The sequence below is a fragment of the Tenebrio molitor genome, chromosome X (assembly GCF_963966145.1).
Source record: "Tenebrio molitor chromosome X, icTenMoli1.1, whole genome shotgun sequence".
Taxonomy (NCBI): domain Eukaryota; kingdom Metazoa; phylum Arthropoda; class Insecta; order Coleoptera; family Tenebrionidae; genus Tenebrio; species Tenebrio molitor.
This window is the reverse complement of record NC_091055.1, coordinates 10,684,018-10,709,607: the sequence shown is the minus strand read 5'-3', so window position 1 is coordinate 10,709,607 and position 25,590 is coordinate 10,684,018. Positions and strand designations below refer to the sequence as shown.

At 34.3% G+C, this 25,590-nt stretch overlaps 1 protein-coding gene across 1 annotated transcript in view; it reads right to left on the bottom strand.

Annotated features, from left to right (window-relative positions):
- LOC138140105 (lachesin-like) overlaps nt 1-25,590 on the bottom strand; it is a 74,065-nt gene that overhangs the window by 4,207 nt on the left and 44,268 nt on the right. The window contains exons 3-6 of the mRNA XM_069060850.1: nt 24,277-24,424; nt 3,434-3,549; nt 2,675-2,860; nt 2,400-2,598 (exon numbers count right to left, since the gene is read on the bottom strand). Of these exons, the coding sequence (XP_068916951.1) occupies nt 2,400-2,598; nt 2,675-2,860; nt 3,434-3,549; nt 24,277-24,424 (649 nt within the window). The remainder of the gene's footprint in view (nt 1-2,399; nt 2,599-2,674; nt 2,861-3,433; nt 3,550-24,276; nt 24,425-25,590) is intronic.

Here is a 25,590-nt window from a genome sequence, read left to right as displayed (position 1 = left end):
TTCAATTTTTCATTCATTCATGGACTACGAGCCTCGAAGCGTTGGAAAAGTCAGTTCTATGGTTGACTCAAGTTGCAAAAAACCACTTTGCCTTTGCAACAGCATTTTTATCGGCATTAGTCATTTGAAATTACTTTAAAACTGTACTTATATGGAAAATATTCAATCCAAATTATGATTTTCTGGTCTCTTTGTGCCTTTATCTGGTTCAAAAACATTGAAAAAATGCTGTTGCAAATGACAAGTGGTTTTTTGCAACTTGAGTCAACTATAGATGCTGTATTAAAACAATCCTGCTGTTGCTGATTGATTGTATTCTTGACAGTCTACACGGAAAAAAAAAACGAACCGAGTACAGAGCTATGAGGAACTCCTGTATTTAAGGTTTTCAAATTTTATTATGTCAAAGATTTGATTATGAGTTATGACATAAAATTGAAACAGTTAAAGAAATTACCACAAAATCCAAGTTGTGCTAATATTTACTGCAAATATCTCTGGTGTATTCGATGGAAAGTTTTGGGTCATAATTTGTTAACACATAGATACAGTCTGTTACCGCAATTTACACCCAAAATAGAGCTGGCAACATTGTAGATTTTTGACCTAGGGTGAAAAATCTCATCATATAATAATTGAAGCATTTTTAATAACACGTTCAAATTTTAAATACGAGTTTGCGTACTTTTAAGGACATTAAAAATGACAGGCGTTGGCTGGTATAGCCAATAGATATCATTAAATTCCCTGAATTTTAGATTTGCAAACCTAAATCAACAGGTCGTGGTTCTTTGATTAAAAAACAGACTCTGTAATAGCAGGTTTGTAAATATCTTTTATTATGTCATTTAAAAACTCATCAATTTTTGTTATAAACAATACAAAGTAATAAAAAAGAAAACAAAACAGAGCAGGCGTTGCAAATTATCGGTCATGTCGTAGCGGAACCTACAGAAATAAGCGTTCAATGCATGGGCGTAGACAATTTGCGGTCTAAAACGCTTTTTTATAATAAATAATAGTTCATGAATTTTAGACGTTGTGCATTTTATTATTATTATCTGATAACGGAGAACATTTATAAAATAAAGAAGAATAACATTTTATATTCGTAAGGATGGATAATTTACCAGCTTTATTCACAAACGCAACGCCACTGGTAAGCAGATTTTGCGGTGAACTGTCAAACAAACGATCATTTTAAAGCAACGGTGTTGTCGTTAACTTTGAAAAAAGTTTTCGATTTCGACAAAGTTTACGGACGTTTCCTGTAATTGGAAGCAACAATTATCCGAGAATAAGTGGTAAAATGTGTTTTACTATTGAAGATAAAGCATTAATTATTAAAAATTAATTAATTAATAGTAGATTTTTCCGATAGGTAGACAACCAATAAAACGACTGTGTATAGCAAATATACATGTGTGTCCGATCAAGCTAAGAAAGACGTTTCGATCAAACAAAAGATAAGGTAGTACTTTTGATTTGTTTTCTTGTTGATTACTTTGTATAAGCCATAAATATTGAAAAATATTTATTTATCACACAATAGATTTGATCTAATGATTGCTCCGCCTAATATGGAGCTTACGTAATTAATTACCATTGTCGAAAGATGGACATATTAAATTATTTTGAAAATAATCTGCAAGTATAATGATCGTCTATCTCGAACGTACAAAACAAACTTTGAAGTCTTTAGTCCTTTCACGATTTTACCTTACATGTGTTGTAGAAGAAATTTTCTTATTAAAACTTTTTGAGCAAAGTTTAGTTAATCGAACATCAACAATACGATCGTCTCCGTACACAAAGAATCAAATACCTCAAACGTAATGTTTGTAAATCTTTTACAACAATAATTGGTCTAGCAAGTCAGGAAATCAATTTATATTATGTCAAATTTTGTGGTGTGACTGACAGATGATTCCAGGATTTGGAGTATTATTTGGAGTAAGTGGAGTACGATCTTAGCTGTCCAAAATGGTCGTAATTTTTGTGGGATTCTTGTGTGTCAATATTGGTAAAAATCCCAGGCAGATCGAATATCTATTTAACCCGAGTAAAACTAAGAATAGGTTGAGTTGATGTTAGGACACGCGCTGGATCTCAATACACCTGGATCATTTCAGCGCGACTGGAAGATAATGGACAATTTGAAATTTAAATGAGACGAGATTTATCGGGAGTAAAATGCAGTCGTGCGAGACTTGTCAGAACTACCGATAGTATAAGTTAGTTGAATTTTTCATTGCACATGTTCGGGAAGCAATGCAAATTGGGATTTGGGAGAGAGCCGGATTAGGTCCGAGACGCACCATCTGCTCCTCCCAATGAGATATTATGTCTCGAATATGAACAAAGATTTTTCAATTGGGTATTGATCTCGTTCACATTACCTTGTCTCTCGCGGTCCACGTCCTCCCGCAACACTATGTTCCCTCCGTCTTCTCGCCTCCAGAGCACCTTCGGTTCTGGTACTCCCGTCGCGTAGCACCGCAACGTGATGGTACCGCTTTCGACAGCAACCCCCGAACTCTGCGTCGATTCGTTGTCGTTGAGAATATCCGGGGGAATAACAACCGCTAAGTATCCCATCTGCAAGGAGTGTTGATTAGCTTCGCTTCTGAAATGTTCTCTTGGAGTAATCGTCGCGGGAGCGTCCGGGTCCTACCTGACTCCGCATGGGATCCGTGTTGATCTGACACATGTAACTCCCCGAATCGTTCTTTTGAACGTTGTAAACACGCAACATCCACGTGTTGTGTCCGTTGTGTGTGACAGAAAGCCTCGGGTTTTGGGCTACCATGTGAGTATGAATAGCCAGGATCGCTTTGGTATCCGACTTGATCCATGCCACCTGAAAGTCGACGAACTTTTGTATTTAGGCACGGATATTTGCCTTTAAACGCGTCTGATCGGATAAATTCGTCGCGGACTTTTCTATATAATTCCATTTACGGTATTTGGCGAACGCGCTGAATGCTTGAGGCTTCGGGAAGGTATACTCACTGATTTTATTACGAAGAGAGTTGGTTTTGAAAGTAGTACGTAGCAAACTCAATAAGTGTGAGTTGCACATCTGATTGGACGTCTTTGTGTTACCTCCGGGAGTAGTAACACAATGCAATCAACGCGTATATGTCCTGGTGGTGAGCGAAATGGGAAGTTTGACGAAATCATTTTTCGAGTGATTTTCGGTCGGATCGAAATTATCGGGAGGAAAGTGGTCGAGGGTTTTTTGTCCGTAGGGTGAAAGAAGGAGAAGACAATTTGACAGTTAAATATTTAGTGTATGGGCCAGAGCGCCGTCAGTGTCAGTTCCGATCGCGCGTAATATGTTAACCGGTAGCGCACGCTGCTGTTCGTTTTGCCATCGTAAAAAGGAAGAAAGATGTGTTCGAGTCAGCAACAAACGACACGACTTTTTTACCTTGTAAGAAGACAGGTGATTAACAACGCACGTGAAATGGACGTCGCGGCCTTGCGTCACGGTGTGGTTCTCCAAGGGGGCCAAGAACTCGGGCTCGGGCTGCTCGGCCATCTGACCTGTAACAAAACGAAAGATAACTGCACAGACTTGCCAACGCGATAAGTGAACTGAAACTAAAGATATTCAAGAGAATATTCCGCTGAAAGCGAGCCGCGGACGTGTTCGGGGTGCAGAGTAGTCGCGCAACATAAGAATTCAAATACTCTAAATGTCACATTCTCTAAATGAGACTGATTTACATCGGAATGCTGCTTATTAAATATTTAACTGGAAGCGCGGTGGGATCCCGCAGGTGGAGGACCCGGACGTCTGCGGAGGAAGCGGCGCTAGTGAATGGCCGCCGCTATCGCCGGCTGTGCAACTAACTTCGCAGATGTGGTTTAAACAACAAGGTCTGATACCATTCAAGCTATGCCGCCTCCTGTATCGCTTCGCATACACCCTTGTCGTCCCGTCACTCACGGAAAACGTCACTTCTGGCACAGTAAATCGCAAAATCATTCAACTGAGTAGTCTGTGAAAAGCTCTGGTTATACAGTCTCGTTTAGCGTTTGTCATGCTCGAACGAGATGCCGAATTTGTTGCTGGCAGTGTTGCTCGATTCCGCACTTTCCATTGTTTTCGTCGAAATTGCCAAACAAATAAATTCTCTTTTCGTGAAAGAACGTCGCGCGGACCTCCAAACATTTCTATAAATAATAGCGTTGCACTCGCCACATTTCCCCAAAAGAAATGCACATTTACTTTTAAAGCTATATTGATTTCAGAATTGGACGAAGAGGCAAATCCCTATTATTTCTTTAACTCTATCATCATTCCCAGCGAATGGCGCAGCACTCAAGCCTTCCATTCTCTAGAGCCGACAAGCTGAAAATCTGCAATGAATTTGGATACAGTGTCAGCCGCGCGCGTGAGTAGAACCGAGAGGAGGCCAGGTCAGCAACCACAACCGTACGAATTTGAAAATTCTCCGTCATTTTAATATCCACCAACCAACCAGCTTCCTGTCCGACCCAAAACTAAAATTAATAGAAGCCCTCGAGAGGAACAACCCTCGCAAACCCCCACGCTCTAATCACACTCCGTTACCGTTACCTACACACGACAAATCCCCACTCGCAACACGTACAGCCACATCCACATGGAAATCCATCCCGATACTCCCATTGCTAGCTCCTCGTCACGGCGACCGACAAAATTCAAGAACTCGCCATCCGACAATAAATAATAACATGTTGGAGTTTGCAAATGACGACGCTCCGGGGGTCATACCCGATACCGGAACGTCAAGACAAACAAAAAGAGAGCGACGTAGAACAAGCAAACAAAAGTTACAAAACGATAAATTTACACATAAAGGAGACAACTACTAGGCGGTTGGAAGTTGGGCGGCAATGTTTGCCACCAAATTCGGTCAAATACGTCAATAATGTCCCTAACGTGACACATTTTCAACTAGCTGTTTTGCACAAGATGAAAGAAATCACTTTACGTGACTTTTATTCACAATTCAAAACGATACAGTTTGTTAAGTAATGGAATGTCGATGGAATAGACAGAAAATTGCACATTTTTCGGTGAATTTCATTTAAAAGTTACATTTCGTAAAAGATACTCTTTAAGAAGATATGTGTAAAGGTGTCTTTTAAATTTGTCGTCGAAGTTGGCGTTGAAGAGTCGATTGTGAATGAACCAGTCGTCTTAAAAACACTGATTTTTTAAATTCTAGATTAAAAATATAAAGAACGCAAAAGTGGGGTTACATTTAAATAGATGATCGACCACTCGTCTTGAAAAAGACTGATTTTTCAAAAAGCATATTAAAAACACGCAAAAAGTGAGATTAGATTTACACAGCTGAACATATTTGTAATCCGGTGGTGCGTTCAACGTCAAAAATCACCCCTACATGTCCAATATGTAATATGACTTTGTGATCGGATGTGTTAAGAACCGAGCTTTAAAAATTTATTAATCAAAAATATAGTCAGAAATTATTTTTGAAAACTTCATTGCATAGCACTTAGAATAATTTGAAGATAGATAGACTTGAATTTAGACCATTTATAAACAACACATAAATGGAAGTGAGTCGAAGATAACCCCCTGAGGAACTCCTAAATTCGATTTGAATTTTTTAGTTTATATTTATTTTATCGAATATTGTAATGTTGTCGACTTAACCGTTAGGAATATAAAAATATTAGCAAAAATTCGAAAATATTTGTATTTTTTCGATAATATTTTTATTATTAAACTAAAACTGTAATTAGAAGCTGTAGTAAAGTAAAACAATAAAGTGTACTTGGTGGAAGGAAATTAATTTACTTTACTGATGCTTCTAATTACACTTTTAGTTTAATAATGAAGTGTATTTGGTGTAAGGAAATTAATGAAATGTTATAACGGGTGTTCAAATAAAAAGTTCATCAAGTTGGCTATGACTTTTTGATGAAACAACATAGAGCGAAAAAATAATGATGTCTTCTTTGACAGATGTCAGTTGTGTTTTGCGTCTTTTTTGAGTTGAGTTTCATTTTTTGCCGAACTATTATAAATCAAATGCCTTCACAAGAACCTAAAAATTGTATTTTTCAAACACCTGTTGCAAATTTGGTCGACCTACAGCAAAGAATTCGATATAAAATAATGGAAATGAACAATAATCCGATAACGTTGGAAAATGTGATGAGAAATTTTCATCGTAGAGTTTTAAAATGTATTGATGAAGGTGGTTAAATTTTGAACATGTTCTACGATTTTAAAATTATCTTGGTGTGCATTTAATGCTCTCAACATAAAAAAAACACACATCTAACCCAAGATTTTACAGATTACACATCGCTGCGACTTTCGTCAAATTAAGAGGTTTTGTATTCAATGTTACCAAACATGTAGCTAGAGACATGTCCTGTTCTAATTATAAACCTTTTTGATAGCACGTACACTCGGCTCAATTGGAAATGTCACATAGTTCGAGTACAGGAAAGGAGTATATATAGAGTGTATCTGAAATACGTATGTTAATTTTAACCAGTGGAAGAACTTACCAATTTCTGAAACTTTTCTACAGTGTGTCCCCGGATAGGTGAAACGACTTTTGTAAAAAATAAAAAATTCTCGATTTAAATTTTCTGGGGTTCAACCCTGCTTGGTTAAAGCCTAATTTCTAACATAATTTTAGTTTTGAAAAATCAAGTATGCCTTAGAAATTTTCAAAAAAACCCATTTTTCAGTAGAATAAGGTGCCTTTTGTGTGACAAATACGACAAACAGTTATTAAGAAATGTTGTTTAGAATCAAGATCTAGGGGGGCCTAGATCTTGATTTCAAATTTCAAAATCATCGGCCAACTATGATTTTTGATTTTTCATTTTTTTAATGTTTTTTTCACAAATCAAAGAATTTTATTTTTAACAGTTCTTTTATTATGAGTAAAAAAAATAACACTTAGATTATTACTACAAGTTACTGGGTTAACACTAAATAAGTTATAATTAAATAAAAGTAAATTAGAACCTCAAATAAAATGGAAACAAATTAAAAACCATAGTTGGCCGATAATTTTGAAATTTTGTCTAGAGGCCTAGATGTTGATTCTAAAAAACTTTTCTTAATAACTTTTTGTCGTATTTACCACATAAAAAGCACTTTACTCTACAGAAAAATTGGTGTTTTGAAAATTTCCAAGGCACACTTGACTTTTCAAAACTGTTAAAAATTCGTCTTTAATCAAGCAACGAGTCATTTTGTGTGATTAACTAATCTCAATTTTTCTTGTAACCAGGAAAATTTTAATTTTAATTATTTAATTTTTTGACAAGGCTTTGTTTCTATCACAACAGAACATTTTTACTCTTACCCATAGGCAGGTATACACTTTGATGGCTAATTTATTCCAAATTTTAAATCAATTTCTTTTTCGTAAAAATATTATAGAGAAAAGTTTCATAAATTGGCGAGTTCTTCCACTGGTTAAAATTGACACACGTATTTAAGCTACACTCTGTATATCAAATAATAGTACACACTAATAGCTGTAGCCGACGAACACTTTATAATGCTAAATGAAAATAGCAAACATTTGCAAATCTTGCATAATTTAAAATTTCATTTGAACAATGAAAAATAATTTTGTAAATTATTTTCGTGTCAAAAATTACTTTATTTGTCACAAAGTAAAATATTCATCTGAAATGTTGTCAATTCACAATTTCACTAAAGTATAATCTTCATTGTTCCAGATGGCAACAATTTTCTAATACGTTCCTACAGTCCTATAATAGTAAGTGTATTAACGGATAGCAGCGAGTAAAAAAAATTAAGTTCATTTAAAAATAAAAGGTCAAACTTGCATAAAAGTTTATGATGAAACTATTAAAAAAAAAGTTTGATAAAAAAAAGTAGGTAATGCCTGTTAGTATAAGTAATATAGTTGTTTCTTAAGTGTATTTTAATGATTTTGAAAAGTCATCGAACTGGCTGATATTTTGTTGTTGTTAAAATAGACTATTTTGGCATTTCTGTTGCGAAAATGAAATTATCCGGACCAATCCCATACGTGTTTAGACGAGTGACAATCAAATTTATAAATTTCCGTGAATTATGATTAATCTGAACATTTAGGATGACCACAAATTTTTCTAAAAATGTTCTTATATCTGTCTAAAAATGATTTATATATAATTTGACTTGATCTTTAAACATTTTACCCGATTATGATAACATTTGAAGGTATTTTTGTACTTCAGTCATAATAACTTAGATATTTCTATTTAAACGAAAAATAATACTCAACCGACTTAACGGGAAAGCTTCCACGAAACGTTCATTTCATGAGAACGTAATATAAATAATTTTAGATATAATGTAAAATTTATGTAGAATTTAAAACGTGATAATAATATTTTTGGTGAAAGTTAGTGGACCCCAAAGCTTGTCCCGACCAAAATTTGGTTAAAATGTGTTTGAATAATCAACCCTGTTGATAATTAGCAGTTGCCAGAAAGCAAGGAGCTATTAATTTAATTCTTAAGGAAGTTGAGCGAATTAACCCCTTGTTCCAGCAATTCGCGGATCAAGTCCGGATTTTGTTATTTACATAATTTGGCAACGTCGGCCTTAATTATATTTAATAACCGTCCCTCAGATCGTGTCCTTCGTGGGATTTTTCCCAATTTATCGGTGATTTGTGTCTGGCGCTCCAGTAATTACTTCTGAAACACAAATATTGACAAGAAATTTGTATCGACGACATGTTTTGTTAGATAATATTAAATTCCTAAAATATCGTCGCCGGGCCTGCGGCAGTTTCATGGTTTTTTGTTTATTTCAGGACCTTAAGAATGCGTATAGGTGCAGTTTAGGTTTAGGACATCGGTGATCAATGGCTGTGTACGATTTTGGTGGCGTCATAAGGGCAGGGGTGAAGGTTTACGAGTTGCCGTCCACAATACATTCAGCGTTCAGCGTGGTATGCTGTCTAGTAGCACATGTGAGCGCTCCCAATAATAATTCACTGTCGCCGTAGTAGAATCAACAAATTAGTATTGCAGCTACTCCAACATTGCTAATCCGGGATTAGCCGGGACTTTAACGCAGAGCCACAGTCATGGCGGCCGATCGTATTCGGTACACTCCCCACCGTGGCCACCGATTTTTCTCTCATTTTGAGAGCACGCTTGCCTCATTACGGACAAAAACGACTAGGTACCAAAAGACACTCATTTTCGTTAAACACTCCAACCACATTTTATTCATTATTTTTCATCTTGCACTTCTACCTGGCTCATAAAGACCGTTTGAGAGTCCTTCGTCGAAACAGCAGAACACTTCATTATTTGCAAGATTGATAGAAAACTGAGTGGGTTCATGACCGGTGCAAGTGGATACAGAGTGTAACGGACTGGTTCAATATTAAATTCCATTTTTCAATTTTACTTTTATTTCTTGTCACGACAATGACACGTTCATTGTGTAGAAGTACGGTCCATTTTTTAATTCTAGTCCGATGAGGTTAGTCCGAATCAAGAAGTCGACATGACCTGCGTCTACTTTTGACATTTGACAGCAGTGTATGGTACTACGAATATTTGAAAATTTATTTAGGCAATATGAAACAGATGTCACTACAAATTTCAGTTTTTGAGATTTTGAATTGTTTTTTCGTGCTTTCTTGGTTTTTCTGCAAATTCATTCCTCCGTTTTCATTTTGTCTTTGAAAAAGCAGTTCTTTTCAGAACTCTTTTGATAACTATATATTTGTCAACTAATAGGTAATTTCAAGCAAAATTAAACAGAATGATCACATGTGGTTAAAACCTAACCTAAAAATTTTACGTCGCTAATAAACGTACAACTCGCGTCTTGCTCTAATCGCACAAGCCAAAGCGAGATGCATAGTGGGACGCGCTTAATACAATACGTACAAGAGTTCAATAGCTTGTTTTATATTATGTTGAAAAGCGGACTATAATTAAAAAATGAACTTTAGATCTAGTTTAGGTAAGCATCAATTACACTGTTAGAGGTCTTGGATTTTCTCATGGGCTATGAGTCATATCTGCACAAGCGAGGAATATCGGTCTCAAGTAGGCGCTACAAACCGATCGAAAAAAACATCGACATTCTGTAGGTTAATGTCATCTCTCTCTCGTCTATTTGCATGTAAAGTAGTCGACATTTTCAGTTTTTTTTACGGATTTTTCACTGCCTTCACGCAGATATTTCCAAGGTGACAGCCCATGAGAGAATGCAACACCTCTACATGTGTAGTATTAAATGTTTCATTCATCATTTTACTACACTCTCTTCTGTCATAAGGGAACAAATTTTCATAAAAAAAAGTTTAGAATTTGATCTACATCAAAAGAAATTGCGTTAGGGATTTGACGAAAATGCCAGCATGGAAAAATCTTCAAGCAAGACTGTCATAAAAAGGAGAAAAATATGAAAATATATTTGGATTGAGATTTTATTGACTAAATCTTAATATTTCCAGTCATTATGGCCAACGAAACAACACAGCAAATTTCAAAAATAAAATTATATAAAAACGTCAGTTCTAAAAACGGTAAAAAAATTTTGACGCAGACACAAAAACTGTCATTTGATATGATGTAGGCGTTGTAATATGTATACAGGGCGTTTCCGAAATACGTGTGTTAATTTTAACCAGTGAAAGAACTTGTCAATTCATGAAACATTTCTCTATATCATTTTGTAAAATTCGTAAAAGTATTCCAAAATTTTTTGCCCCACAATTTTTACCAAACGAGTCGTTTTGTATGATTAACTAGTTTCTATTTTTTGTAACCATAAGAATCTAAATTTTGATTATTCATTTTTTTCTATAACAATGGAACTTTTTAAAAAAGCTCTGTTTCTATCACAACAGAAAATTTTCGCCCTTACCCATTTTTCCAAATTTTAAATCAATTTGTATTGCTTTTTCGTAAAAATGTTATAGAGAAAAGTTCCATGATTTGGTGCGTTCTTCGACTGGTTAAAATTAACACACGTATTTCAGAAACACCTTGTATATTTTTAGAATTTGCGTCTCTAATAGGTCTATTATTGTCTTCAATTTGGAGTCGTTTATGGCTATCTATTAAAGCACTCGTGGTTTAATAGATCTCTAAGAAAATTTTATTAATATTTCAGTGTATTATTGTCATTTACACAAAAAAACTTCCGATATTAATGTTCAAACTTTACTTTTTAACATCTGTTGCAGATGTAGTTGCATCCGTTACCTTGAATTATCAATTAATACAAAATTCCCTAGAATTTGAAAATTTAATTTTTTTATTTAAAAATTAAAACAAGGGTGCAAATTCGAAAAAATAACAAAAAACTCGTTTTATAAGGGCATTGGCGCACTCGTCCCATAGAAAACTCACCTAACGCTCGTTTTGTACACTTGGGACCCTTGCGCCAAATCAACCCTTATAAAACTCGTTCTTTAATATACAATTTTTTAAATTAGCGATATTGTAGTCTTCAGTATATCACTGTCGTGAAACGATTGTAACTCTACTATTAGCGATTATTAGAGAAAGACACTATATAATTAATGTTTTGTAAAAATGGTGGAGGCGCCGGTATAGTATTACATTAATTGACGATATCTCTTTAGTGCTTAAACTAGGCCAAATCTAATAACTGTATGTTATAGATTCACTTATGACGAATCAATTGCAATAAACTGCATCTTTAGCACTAGTTAAATAGACAACAAATTTAATTTTGTAGAAACGATGCGAAATCATTCTTTTTCTGAAAAATACGATATTTCTGTCACTTGTTGAGCTAGATTAAATATAAGAATATGTTTTGTGGATCTAATTAAGACAAATTGAATGACAGCAACGGCACAACTTTATTTCTAGCAGTTGTTAAATAATTGTTAAATAATTTTTTTGTACAAATGATAGAGACGCAAGAATATTGTTTCAGTAAAAGTAACAATTCCTTTATGGGCAAATTAAACATGAAATATGAAATTGTGTTTTGTATATTAAACGGTGATGAAACGACTCTATCTACAGCATTACGCAATAAAACTGCATATTTATATTTTGAACATGGAGGCACTGGGATATTGTTAATTTAAAAACTAGCTGTATTTTCGTTACCAATCGAAAGAATTGTTTTATTGATTTAACTGTGACAAATCGAATGCTGTTTGACTCCATCTGCAACATTAGTTAGGGAATTAAGAAAAAACTGTTTTGAAAATGGTGGAGGCGCCGGGTATTTATTTTTTTTGAAGATACATAGGATTATTTTCTTACCAATTGAGTTATACCAAATCCTAAAACTGTATTGGATTTGTTTGTGGCGAATCGAATGCAAAGATCTGCTTAATTCTTGCATTAATTATAAATTTAGAAGTATGGCTCATTAGAGACCATTTTGGAATAATTAGTTTTAATTTGTATTATTTATATGTATGTGTATGTCTGTATAAATGCATTAAATAATATGACAAATGTACTTGATGGAAACTAATTATGCTGACACTCTGAAGACTAAAATATAAAACAATGCTTTATATATGAATCTCTGAATAAATTATTTAGAAAAATGCATAATGAATTCTTTGTTTTCTTTTCAGTCTTTGGAGAGTTAACAGTTTTGCTGATATTTTTTAGTGTGACTCCATTCTCTCGAATAATCGAATAAAATGTTGTACTTGTAGTTTGTTGTAAACAAGATGTCTCAATATTTTTTCTTTTTCAATTCACAAGAGCGTCTGACAGGTGAGCGACGGCTCTGTATGTCTCTGTAAGTAATTCCGTGTGATGTTAGAATGGTTGCATAGTGCATCATGTGGTGAACAAAGGGGCGATGTTTTGTTAGTGGTGTGCCTGCAACCTGCACCCGACACGGCCCATTTCTGAGGCGGCGCACCGAGTATGGAGGCGGCTGATAGCACCCCGCATTCTACGTTTGACTAATTTGATGTTATTCAGTAGCTCACGCTACAGAGGTCATGCAGATAAGTGGACCTGGGGTGATAACTAAGCTCCTTAACTCCCATTTTGCAGTTGGTGGCGCATATGTTGCAGAAGATTAGCAGGAAGAGTCCGCAATCAGCGCCGCTCCGACCTTCTTCGGCGGCTCTTTTTAATACGACGTAAACCTGTTCGGCGTTTATATCTGACATTTATGGGCCAGTGCGCGCTCAAATTGAGCTTCCAGACGTGTGTACAATACACTTCCATGAGCCCCACATACACTGTTCGAGTCGCTAGCCGGAACTTAACCGAGACTCAATTTACTGGCGGATTAAGACACTCGTAGCTATTCACTAACCCCCCTCGAACAAGCGGTGTTACGGTTCTTAATAAACGAAGACTATGTCATTGTCTCGCGTCATTAAACTCGAAATGCTCGATGCCGGGACTACAGAGCTTAGGTAGTCGCTGTTTTTGAATTAAATACTATTGTTCGACAAATATCTAATGTCTTGCTTACAAAAAATGTACGCGCTTTCATCACCGATAACGCCACCAAGTTTCCGATGCAAGAAGCTTCCATCTCCATCATCGCACAATTAGATTCCTGCCTAGTTCCAGACGTTTTTCCAGACGCGACTTCATCATTTTATTCCATGAGACTGACACGTTCCAACAGCTCAATAGATCACTATATATCTTCGTGTTTTAAGTAATCCCATCTAATTATTTAATAAGCTGCCCAAGCCACTGGAGCCGGTTGAAGCACTTCATAACTTACTAAATAACTTTTCCAACAACAAAAAACTTCAAAAATGGATTTAGATCGGATTATACAAAGCACACTGAGTAGATGTATTGAGCGGTAAAAGTAATGAAGCGTAAAATTTTAAATCATTGAGATATGGAAATTCCAAGGTTTTCCCCTGCAGGGTGAAATATATACAATGATAACTCCTAATGGGGGTACGAGAGGAGTATTGTTTTCACACCAAAAATGTCACGCTTCACTTTTTCACAATGAAAGACAATTTATACCAATTCTAATTCACTAAAAGGTGTCGATAATATGTTAGAATGATTTTACATAATTTTGTGATGTACTCAAAGGATTTTCATAATCATAATCCTAACATGTTAAACGTAATCTTGAAATTCATCGGCTTGGCGTTAGTGTTTCTAAACTTCTAATAGATTATCCAGCAAATACATCAAAGCATCAGTGTACGAAGTGAAATCTCAAATATGTAATTTATGACAGGAGTGTTCTAAAAATTATCTTGACATTTCCTCAATTCCTTGTTATTAAAATTATTAAAATAAACTGTATTTAAATCAAACATAATGTATGCATAATTTGACTTAATTTTTGTCCTGTCAGGACAATGATATTTACTTTATCGCTTTAATTAAATTTTGGTGTTTTAATTTTTTTGATAGGAATGAACCAACGAAACCGCAATGTGATCAAGAAGGATTGTTTGAGTTGGCAATACAATTAAGAACATTTTTTTTATTCGGCTATTGGCAACACTGCAACCAGATATGTTTTGTTGGTTTATTTGACAGATATCTAACGTAACATTAAGAGCGACAAAATGGTAGGTTAGTGGTAGAGAGGTAGAGAGTAAAAATTAACGATAGAGAGAAATTAAATTTGAAATACAGAACAATAATTTTCAGTGTCAAGCCGTTGACAACTGGAGGTTACTCCTCCAGTTGTACCATTTAAAAATTAAATTCAGTATTACCAACTTAAACAGTCCTTCTTGATCACCCCGTATAAGCGTTGCATCAAAAAAAAAAAAAAAATTAAATGCCTCATATAGGTGTTTTTCCGTGCGTCATGCGTCAAAATTTTTCTTCAAATATCTCTCCCGAAAAAAATATTGCTTATAAGCAGATGCAATTTTGAAAGAAAGCACAGCAGTGACATTTGACAGCAAAATACACGTGTTTATTCTGATCGTGACATAAAACTATTGACAACTGTCAGTGCTAAAAAGTCTACCAACTGTTAATAGACAAAATATATAAATCACAGTCAATTCTAATTCCGAATTTATTTGAAGGCACGGTAGTATCAGATGTTCATTTAAATATATCCTCAAAGTTGAAGAGTCGCTTGTGAACGCACCACTCGCAGTGTGCAGAGTAAAAACACAAACAACGCAAAAAGTGAGGTTAGATTGAACAGCTGATCCGTGATCCATAATCCGTGGTACGTTCACAATCGATTGTTCAACGCCTACTTTGACGATAAATTTAAATGAACACCCGATATAAGTATACAAATTTTCTATGAGCGTATTTGTAAAATTTGTTTTTGTAGTTCAGAAGGCATTGGAGGACTGCGGGGAACAGGGCGGTTCGGGAGGTTGATTGAGGTTTATATTTCGAATGGTTTAGAGGTTTTGTTGCTACGTTAGCTTCTTAATCATAACTTAATTATTATTATTCCCCTAAAATTATAATAATAAATACCATTGCAATCAAAGAATATCCGTTTTCAATTTCTCAAGAATAGGTTTTGTCGATTTGAGGCCCAGTTTGTGAGCAATGGAGTGAGAAACGTAAAAACACGGCAAAAGTAACTCATTTTGGCGAGCGTCGAAGAGATACGGACACTTGAAGTTTGTCTTTTCCATAAGACACATTGCTATTTCGAAAATAGTTTATTTCTTTACAGCCAAACGGCTACCAAGAATATAATAAATTTTTTATCAAAAGAATTTTTGGACAACTTTTGTTGTGATATTAAAACTAAGAAGGTCAAGATATCGTTCAAAAGAAGCGCCTTGAAGAGAGAAATCCAACAGTGTAAAAATTGTCTGCCAGACAAGAAAATGGCGTCTATGGCCCGAATTTTTCTTATATACCTGAATTCAACTAGTCCAATACACAATACACAAGTTAACTACGATTTAGTTCGAGTTTGCGACAAAAATTTCTCTAAAAAAACATATACAAACTTCCTCCTTTTCTATATTTTTCGCATAAGAAAAATTTTTAAACGGCGATAGCTCCTTCATTAAGGAACATATAGCCATGAATCATGTACCGTTGGAATTATCTCGTCAAGATGCTTCTCCTGAACCGGAAAAAATGTACCTTGTTTGTTTCGATTTCAAGCTTGCGTCAATAGGACACTCTTGGGAAGTTCTACCGTATGTTTCAAAAAATTTGTGGTCAAGTATGTTATGAAAAACAAACGCATTAAAAACGTATGGCGTAACTTGAATAATTTAGGCGTGAATGTGATTATCACTATAATTGTTTTGAACCAACTGTCATAAAATGACAATTTCAGGAAAAGCATGAGAACGGTTATTTTCCTACGATTCTACATGAATTGGAAGATTTAATACTGCCGCGGCGGAAGGATCCCGCCATTCTATGAATTCCGCCGTTCAAACGTAGCAGGTTAAAGTTAGGTTATGTATCCAGATCAACAAAAATAAATAAATCAGCGCAATATGTGTAAACAAGTAATGTAATAACAGTAAATTAAATAAACAATAATTAACAATAATGTGTTTTTTAGAATTTGCGTCTCTAATAGGTCTATTATTGTATTCAATTTGGAGTCGTTTATGGTTATCTGTTAAAGCACTCGTGGTTTAACAGATCTCTAAGAAAATTTTAATCAATATTTCAGTGTATTATTGTCATTTACACCAACAAACTCATCCGTTACCTTGAATTACAAATTAATACAAAATTCCCTAGAATTTGAAATTTTTTTTTTTTTTCAAATCATCAATTATGTGGAAAGGTTCCTTGAAAATGGTGTTTTTAAATGTGGAAACAGGTAATAATCAAGCGGCCTAAGTGTAGCACAGAGATCGCGATTGATGAGCCTATCGTCAAAAAATTGCCACAAATAATGAAGTTCCGCGTGCTGCAGCCTCGTCTTGTTGAAAATACCTCTGAGCCAATTCGTCCACGTGGAGTTGATTGATGAAAACATCAAGAACGTTGTTCCGGTACTTTTTAGCTGTTACTGAATCTTCAAGATCTTTCGAACAATTCTTTGACAAGTTGATACTGATAAATCAGTCTGCTGCGACAGTTACATGAGAGATAATTTGGGTTCGTAGTAAAGCCTCAATATTTTCCTTAGTACGAACCTTAGGTCGTACACTTCAAGGCTTTTGCTGAACGCACTGCCACTTTCTCGAAATGTGTGAACTGTGTGACCATTGCGCAAACAAGATTCAGTCATTTGTTCAGGAGTGAAAATCATTTTCATAGATAAAATTTTGCGAACAAAATTATTATGGCGATTAAATACGTTTCTGACTTACTTAACCAGAAATTTTTTGAAACATACGGTATTACGTAGACCACTTTTGGCTCGGTCTCATTCGCATTTTAGATTATTGAAAATTTTTGAATTTTGTACCGGCCAAATTAGCTTCGGTTTACACAAGATACCTCGCTTATTATACAGCGTGTAACAGAAATAAGTACATTCATTTTAACTGGTAATAAAACTCATCAAGAGCAACAACTTTTCAAAATAATTTTTTTGTAAACGTTCTCGTTAATGAGTTAAAATTGTTTAAATTTTTCACAAATTTTGCTACCCGCCACTGGAGACCACGCTACCTGGTCGACAGGGATAACCGATTACACAAAAACAGTTAAAAGCCTATTGCGAGTATTTGACAAATATCTGTGACGACCGTTTCTAAGCATTTTTACGAAAACAAAATTATACTGTCCATTATTAGAACCTGTGCTTAGAAGATTTACACAAACGACTCGTTAATTTATGGGGGGAAAATCCTAAAAAAATTTGCCGATTTAGAAAAAATGGTATATAGAAAAATTGTTTATCATGACGAGTTCTGTTACTGGTTAAAATTAATGTACTTATTTCTGTTACACGTTGTATATTACTGAAGATATTGAAGATTCCTCTCGTTCTCCTGATAAATTTTCTAAACTAATCCAGTCTAGAACCTATAGTTGCCGAGTAAAATTATATTGAAGTAAATTTTGAGGTACTTTTTTTGGCTCTCAGACAACGAAATGGCTTCTATGGACGAAATGTTCTTTATACTTGAATTCGACTCGTCCAATACATTAAGTTAACCCCGATTCGCGACGAACACTTTTTCGAAAAAACCAAAAATTGTAGGTATCTTCTTCTTTGAGAAAATCGCAAAAAAACTAAAAAAAAAATCTAGTTTTTGCATATAATTTTCGGCTTCGGTTTACACAGGATCTCGCTTATTGTACGCCAATGATTCTTACACCGTTAGATTCTTCTCGTTCTTCTAATTAATTTTCTGTGAACTAATTAATGTATTCTTTTATTTTCAAATTATAAATAGGTACTGAGTGATCAAGAAGGACGGTTGGATTTGGCAATACAGTTAACAACATTTTTTATTCGGCTATTTGCAACACTGCAACCGGACATGTTTTGTTCGTTTATTTGACAGATATCTGATGTAGTATTTAACAGTGAAAAAATGGTAGATTATGAGAGTAAAATTTAACGATAAAAAGAAATTAAATTTGAAATACAGAACAATTAACTAAGAATGAATTAAAAAAAATGCTCGAAGTGTCCTCATTTTTCTCTAAACATAAATTATAAGTCCTTTTTTAAAATTATTAATTTTAGATAAATTAATTTGAAATATTCAGCCCTATAGTTTGAAATGTGAAATGTTACTTGTTTATGATGCGGCTGTTAACCTCTACAAACGTCAAACTCTAACAGTACTTGTTAATCACCTTGTAGACATCTCGATATTCCCCAAAAATGGTGGAGGCGCCGGAATATTTTCTCATTAAAAATTAAGATATCTTTGTTATTGTTTTGTTTGCTTAGCTAGGTCAAAGCTAAACACCGTATCTTATGTACTCAACTGGGCTAAATTGAATCCACTAAACTGCATTTCTCTATCGCCAACTTTGGCCAAGAAATAAGCGAACAGATTATTCTGCAAAATGGTGGAGGCGCCAGGATAATATTTGTTTTAATTTATTATATTTATTTATTTTATTTATTATATTTTTAATTATTAGAAAATTTACATTACTGCCTCAAGTATTATATTTATTTATTTTATTTATTATATTTTTAATTATTAGAAAATTTACATTACTGCCTCAAGTATTAATTAAAATGTAATCGATTGTTATTAACTCTTTTGGACTCTTAGTACTTGTACAAGTTAAAAAAAAACACATTTCACGAATAGCATGCTGCTGACTTAAATCTTTGTTTCCTTTGGCATAAAGAGCGTTTGTTTTTGATATTTACTCATTGTTACCTTACCTAGACTGGAGTTTTCTGTTAAAAAATATATGACATAAAATAAATGAAAACAACCAGAAAAGTTGAGACCAAGCATTTTGATAAAAACGTGTAATTTATAAACGTATTACCAGTTCTAAAAGAAAATAATTCATGACTGAACAGGTTAAGAAATATATTGAAAGTGTCAGGTCATGAAAGTGCATTAAGTTATTAAATAAAAACGATATCTAAATTAAAAATACACCTAATTATGTTTATCTGAAAGAGTCTAATAACATTTTATTTGCTCAGCTCATTAATTCACTAATTCAGAAATTCCGTAAATGTGGGTATAATGTAATAAACTCACTCACGCAAGCACCGAACGGATCATTAATTAGGATTCTAGAACAAATGTTATTAAAAATATTTGCTTACATTACATGTTTCCCTTAATTTTCTTTGTTTCGAATTAGAACTGTAAAAACTCGAGTCAATTACTTTCAAGAGATGTTATATTTGTTTTGCTTTATCAAGTCAGAACAAAAGGTAAAGTTTATTGAATCAAAAGTTTGAAAAAAACATTTCAACCTCGTTATCCATTAATTACTCAAAAATATTTTTCGACAAGCTCTTAGAGATTTATTTCGTTATACGTTAAAATGTAACAGGAATTGACGTTGAAATGAATACGAGTGTAAAAAATATTTTCAGGAATTATGTAAATAAGCGTCGGGTACACGGGTACACCTAACTCAACTCCTAATGTCACAACGATTTGTGACATTCAAAGTTTTAGTTAACGCAACCTAAACAATAGACAGTAGTAGGTAACTAGAGAAATGAAAAATTTTAATTAACGATCAATATTCAACCAAGTTAACGTTTTTAACAATTTAATGACTTTAAAATGATTGGTTAAACTCGTCACGAGAACACAAAGTTTATGTTTCGTATTTGCATAGAAAATCAGATTTTGAAGTAAATTTTGAGCGAAGTGAATTCATTTAGACCTCGGATGAGTGTACCTTTGTGTGTAAACTGGTTTTTCGCAATTATGGCTTTGGATAGGGTAACAATTTTCCTGCTGAACCGAGTTGATCGCTTTCGGTATTAATTATTTCAGCAGCAAGACTTTATAGCGGGCTGAAGAAAGGCTTTTGTGTAAGGAATGTGCAAGTTAATGGCAAACTGTTGAATTTTAGTTGGATATGACAATATTTTCCTATTGTCAACATGGGAGGGGACATCATTAAAGTTAGTGTATCTGTGGTGGGAATACAAAGGCGACCCAAGCACTGATCTCATAACAAACGAGGGCTGAACGCTACTACCGATTAGTGTGATAATTGACTGTATAAGATTGCTAGTTCAACCGTTTCACTTGACATCATCAGATTTTTTCGTAGTTTATTGTGCCGATCGACGCTACACTTGCATCAATCGTATCGATTGACTGCTGTTTGTTTTTTTCTTTGACGACCGTCTGGTATCTTTTTCGAGGGTAATTGAGGGGAGCTCGCTCGTGTAGTATGACTTGGAATCTAGTAATCCATTGTGTTAATTATATTAACAGTTTCCCAGATGAAACTATACTATCTAACTGAGACAATTGACATTGTGAACATATCATGTGCGAGACCTAGAGTACCTGACTAAGAAGTGTTGTACAGGAGAAACGTGTTTGTCGAAAGATAAGCTCCAAATTAACTTCCTTTAATTTGCCATGTTTAGAAAATCATCCGACATTGGGTGTACCGCTCCCGCTGGAGCACTAATCCGATTTAACTAAAAACGCGTTCGTACTTATTTCAACACTAGACGGCGTCTCCACGGGTTAAGAAAGCGACATCGGCGACGGTAACAGATGTCTCATACTCATTTTCATGCCGTTTTACATATTCGCTCATGTAAACTAGGCGTTTAAGTCGAGCTTTTAAAAAAGTCCAAGTCGAGAAGTGTTCACCTGTGTCAAGTGTTCTGTCTAATGTGCCCAGAAAATCGAATACATTCAGACATATGTCCAGACCGCTTCAAAGTATAATCTATGTTATAAAAAGCTCCAAGTTGCCAGGTTTGCTCACAAAAAATAAATCACAGATTTTCCCATTTTGTATAAATTATATTTGCGAATGAATTTAATATTGTGATTCGCCAATTTATGACATGATTGTGTTCTAATTAATTTAAAGAGTGCAGCATAAAATGAGTATTTTTGTGTTGTATTATGTAGCCTCATGTTTTGTATTTAGTAGCAGTAAATTAGTCGATGTAATAATGGTAAACATTAACCTGAAGTTTTTGATGACCAGTTTTATTGATGTCGTCATTAAATTAATGCGCAGTCGCCTAGTCAAGCTTGCTATATTTTATTATTTAGTATAAATTACAATTTTTGATGGCAGAAAAAATCGTAACTTTTACACCTGTTCAAATATTTAACCGGTCCTTGTTTTTTGTGGTGAAGTTTGTGTGTTGAGGACGTGGTATTTACGGAATTCTTGTGACTTCACAACACCAAAATAAAATTAATTGGAGTTGGAACGTCAGCGACAATTCACAATTTTGACAAACTTCCTAGTTACATAATAATAGTTGGCCAAAATAATAAGCACTTTAATGTACATTAGTAATAAAATAAATAAATTCTTGCGATTTAATGACAAAATATTAATTACAAAGATATTGTCAGTTTTGTTAAAACAAAAGCAGGGGATGCACCAAGCAAATATTTTTTTTGCACCTGCAATACTTTGCACAGCACCAAACTGTATCATGCATTTCAAGATTAAAATAAAGTTAAAAGTAATTTTTTCGACTTTACCAAAAACAAATTTAAAATATGATAACAAGATTAGCTTGGTTGTAAATCAGCAAATATTGATTTCGCTGCTTTCTGTATCGACTTGTGTTCCGTAATATGTAATAAATTACAGAATTACAGACGAAACTAAAATATAACACAAAGGCGGAAAAATGGCGGATGCCTTGGGAAATCTTTCAAGGATCATCCACGACACTGTATAATGTAGCACAAAGTATATATTTAAAAATAAAAATATCATTGCAACGAAGAAAATTCACTGTTTTTAAAAAATAATGTTCTCAAGAAACATACGCATTATTATAAAAAAAAAAATTTCTTGTGAATTATTAGAAGCTCAGTTGGAAGTTTTATATACAGGCTGTCTTAAAAAAACGGTTCGAAAAATACTACAAACCTGAGTGTGCATTCAAATGGTAATCTATATTTTTTTTTATTGATTTTGTTAGTTTTTTTTCTGATTGTAATTATTTAAATTAACAAAATTGATAACAAAATTTTCGAGAAAAAAGGAAAATATGTTACATCAAAATTAGATTTATCCTTATTTCATAAATGAAAATGGGTAAATGGGATTAATTAGAAAAATATAGAAGGAATAAAGAAAAGGCAACGTTTTAGTGAATGGTGGATGCGCCGGGAAAACAATAAATTATTTGAATTGACAAAAGCACTTTGTAAAGTAGTATTTAGTATTAGGTGATTGAAAATGATTGTGGATAAGTATGGCAACTATGTACGAAAATTTATGTGGCAGCTGTGTGCGTAGGAAAGAGTTGACATTTCTTTGACAGTTCATAGTCGCGCAATAGTAGTGTTTTTTAACTTTTTTTTTGTATTTTTGGTATGTAAGTGTATACTTGTGATACACTGTTGTTTTCAGAATAAAAATCTCTATCAGAATTACTAAAAAAAATATGTGTTCGAATTCGAAACAAAATATTTTGACAGTTTAGCATTTAAGCCTTTGGGACTATAGGTGAGTTTATAGGCCGTTTTGTAGCCTATTTACAACCATTTAATTCGATGTATGGATAATTGAAATTATCCGATAAATAAGGGAGCTATGGACTCGTCTTTTTATTGAGGACACCTGTATATAAAAATTTGTATTGAAATTAATTTTTAATTATTTTCATTGTGAGCAATTGACTTTTCAGAAAGTGGTAATTCTGTGAAGAATTAAAGAGTAAAGTAAAGAAAATTTATTGATGATCAAAATGGAAACAGGTATCAAGCGTTCAAATGAAAACCTGGGCTGAGTAGGCGTTGAAAAAGTAAACCACTTGGAACAGTGTAAAGTTTGAATTTCTTGTCGTTTGACACGAATAACATTTATTTATGTTTGAAAAAACAGAAAGAACTTTAGCTTATAAATTTTAGGTTACCTGTCAACATGCTCTAATTACAACTGTCAATTTGCATTTTAAAAAAGCAAAACAATTGACGGTTTCCAACTCCTTCCCAGCCCAGGATTTCGTTTGAACGCCCGATATAATTAGTTGGAGAGTAAATTGATGAGTAATAATCAGGTGTTTATTGTTGTTAAATGATTTGAGGGTGACCTGCCACTTGTCATTTCGTCCCGGTAGATTTTCAATATGAAAAACAGTAAAAAGGCAATTCTGCAGTTTAGCAGAAAATAAGATTAAATTTGAATAACAAATTTATTACATTTATCTGGTACTTTTTTAATTTTCAGACGGTCTGTAGAATTTGCGTCATAAATTTCGTCTTCACAAAGCTGTCGCTTATATTTTCTGGTTAAAATTCAGAAATGTGAGCTTCGAATGGATGGGCCAGTGTTCGAAGGGACTGATTTTGATTTGCATTCGTGGCTTGTACCCTATTTTAATATAATAACAAAGTCTTGTCTGGTTTAATAAGTCCGCATGTTCGAGCCGGGCCGGGGTTATCTGTCAATAATGTTTCTCAATAACGGTAAGGGCAATATTCCGATAACGTGTGAATGTCGAAATAATGGGACATGTAGAAATCCGGTTAAATGAATTGGTATGAAGCTAATTTGTGAAAATATCAAATTGGAGGAGCGCCGAGAGAGAAACGTTAAGGTTTGAGGGTGATTGGGGAAGTTGTAATCTAGCAATTGGTGTAAAAAGTGTGGATGAAGTCGGTGCGAGGGTTGATCATAGAATCGTCTGGTTGTTAATTTAGCAAAACCAATATTGGGAAATGGAGGAAAATGAAAGAGCCAAATCGGTGTAGTTATGAGTTTTACCTTCTGTAAGAATGGCCTGCAAGAGAGTGCAAAAAAGGAAAGTTGCTTGCGTGGCTGTCATATTGTGAAGCTGACGCGCACACTGCCTATTTAAGACTCGCATCTTCGATTCCGTCCAACGTTGCACCGATCTCCACCATTCTGGGACCTGCGAACAAATCTCTGGGTGAATATAAGCATTTTTACTCGTATAATAAATTCCTTATAGTAAACGCCTTGCTTTATGACGTCTCAGGAATGGGATTTAGATTTTAAACCCCGGCCAAGAGAGCGTAGGGTGCATGGGTTAACTATAACAATAAAGGGATGGCTTCAATTGTTCGGCAGTAACCGAGTGCCGCAGGTGTTGGGGTGGTTCCAATCTACCGTCTACAGTCTCGACGTGACGTAGCGCCTTATGCTGTCAGATATACGCCATGCACATTATAAACTTTGTTGGGTACATTCTAAATAATTTACGCAATATGAATACGAATATGTGGGGTTTATTAAAATGAGCGCGTTCTGAATTGCAGTCGCAGTAAATTTGCAGAGCGTATCAGGAATTACTGGTATTTTATGGCTTTGCACTCCGTGGCAAATTTCATATGCGTATGCGTGAATGTTCACCGAGCTCGTCATAGCGGCTATTTCCCTAAGAATTATATCACTGCCGTTATATTTTACCATAATATTCCTCCGAAAATACACGCTTTCTCCACCATAACTTTATTCCTTAAGTAAAATACACTTTCACCGAACCAACACAACAAATATCAAATTCCACTCGCTGATTGATTCGTACAGTTATACACCTGTCACTCTCAAAATCACTGTTCATTTTTTTTTTCAAAATCACATCAAAATTAAAGAGAAAGTGATCAAAGAGGAAAATATTTCTGTTGACAATTGAAGTTGTCCCGTGAAAACTTTCAGCTCAAAACGGTAATAAATACAGTGAAATGGTAACTCTCAATTTTAATTTTTGTAGAAGTTGAAATTGATTGAGAAGGTAAACCTGAATTAAAAATTGCAAATTTATTTCTATTACTAAGTCACAATTTTGAAAATAAAAATAAAATTCTAGAAAATATTTGTCTATGCAAAATGGTGGATGCGCCGGGAAAATTTGGAACGACACGACATTTAGTGACGCTTTTTAAAATATTTTAATATTTGTAGGCATCACACAATTAATATTTTCATTATCTGCAAAGTATGTAGTCGAATTCTAATAATTACATTTAATTTTTCAGTGCTTGCTGGGTTCGATGTGTTGGTTCTGAACACACCAGGTTGTTTGCTGACTGGAGTTGTGTTATCCAAAAATAATTC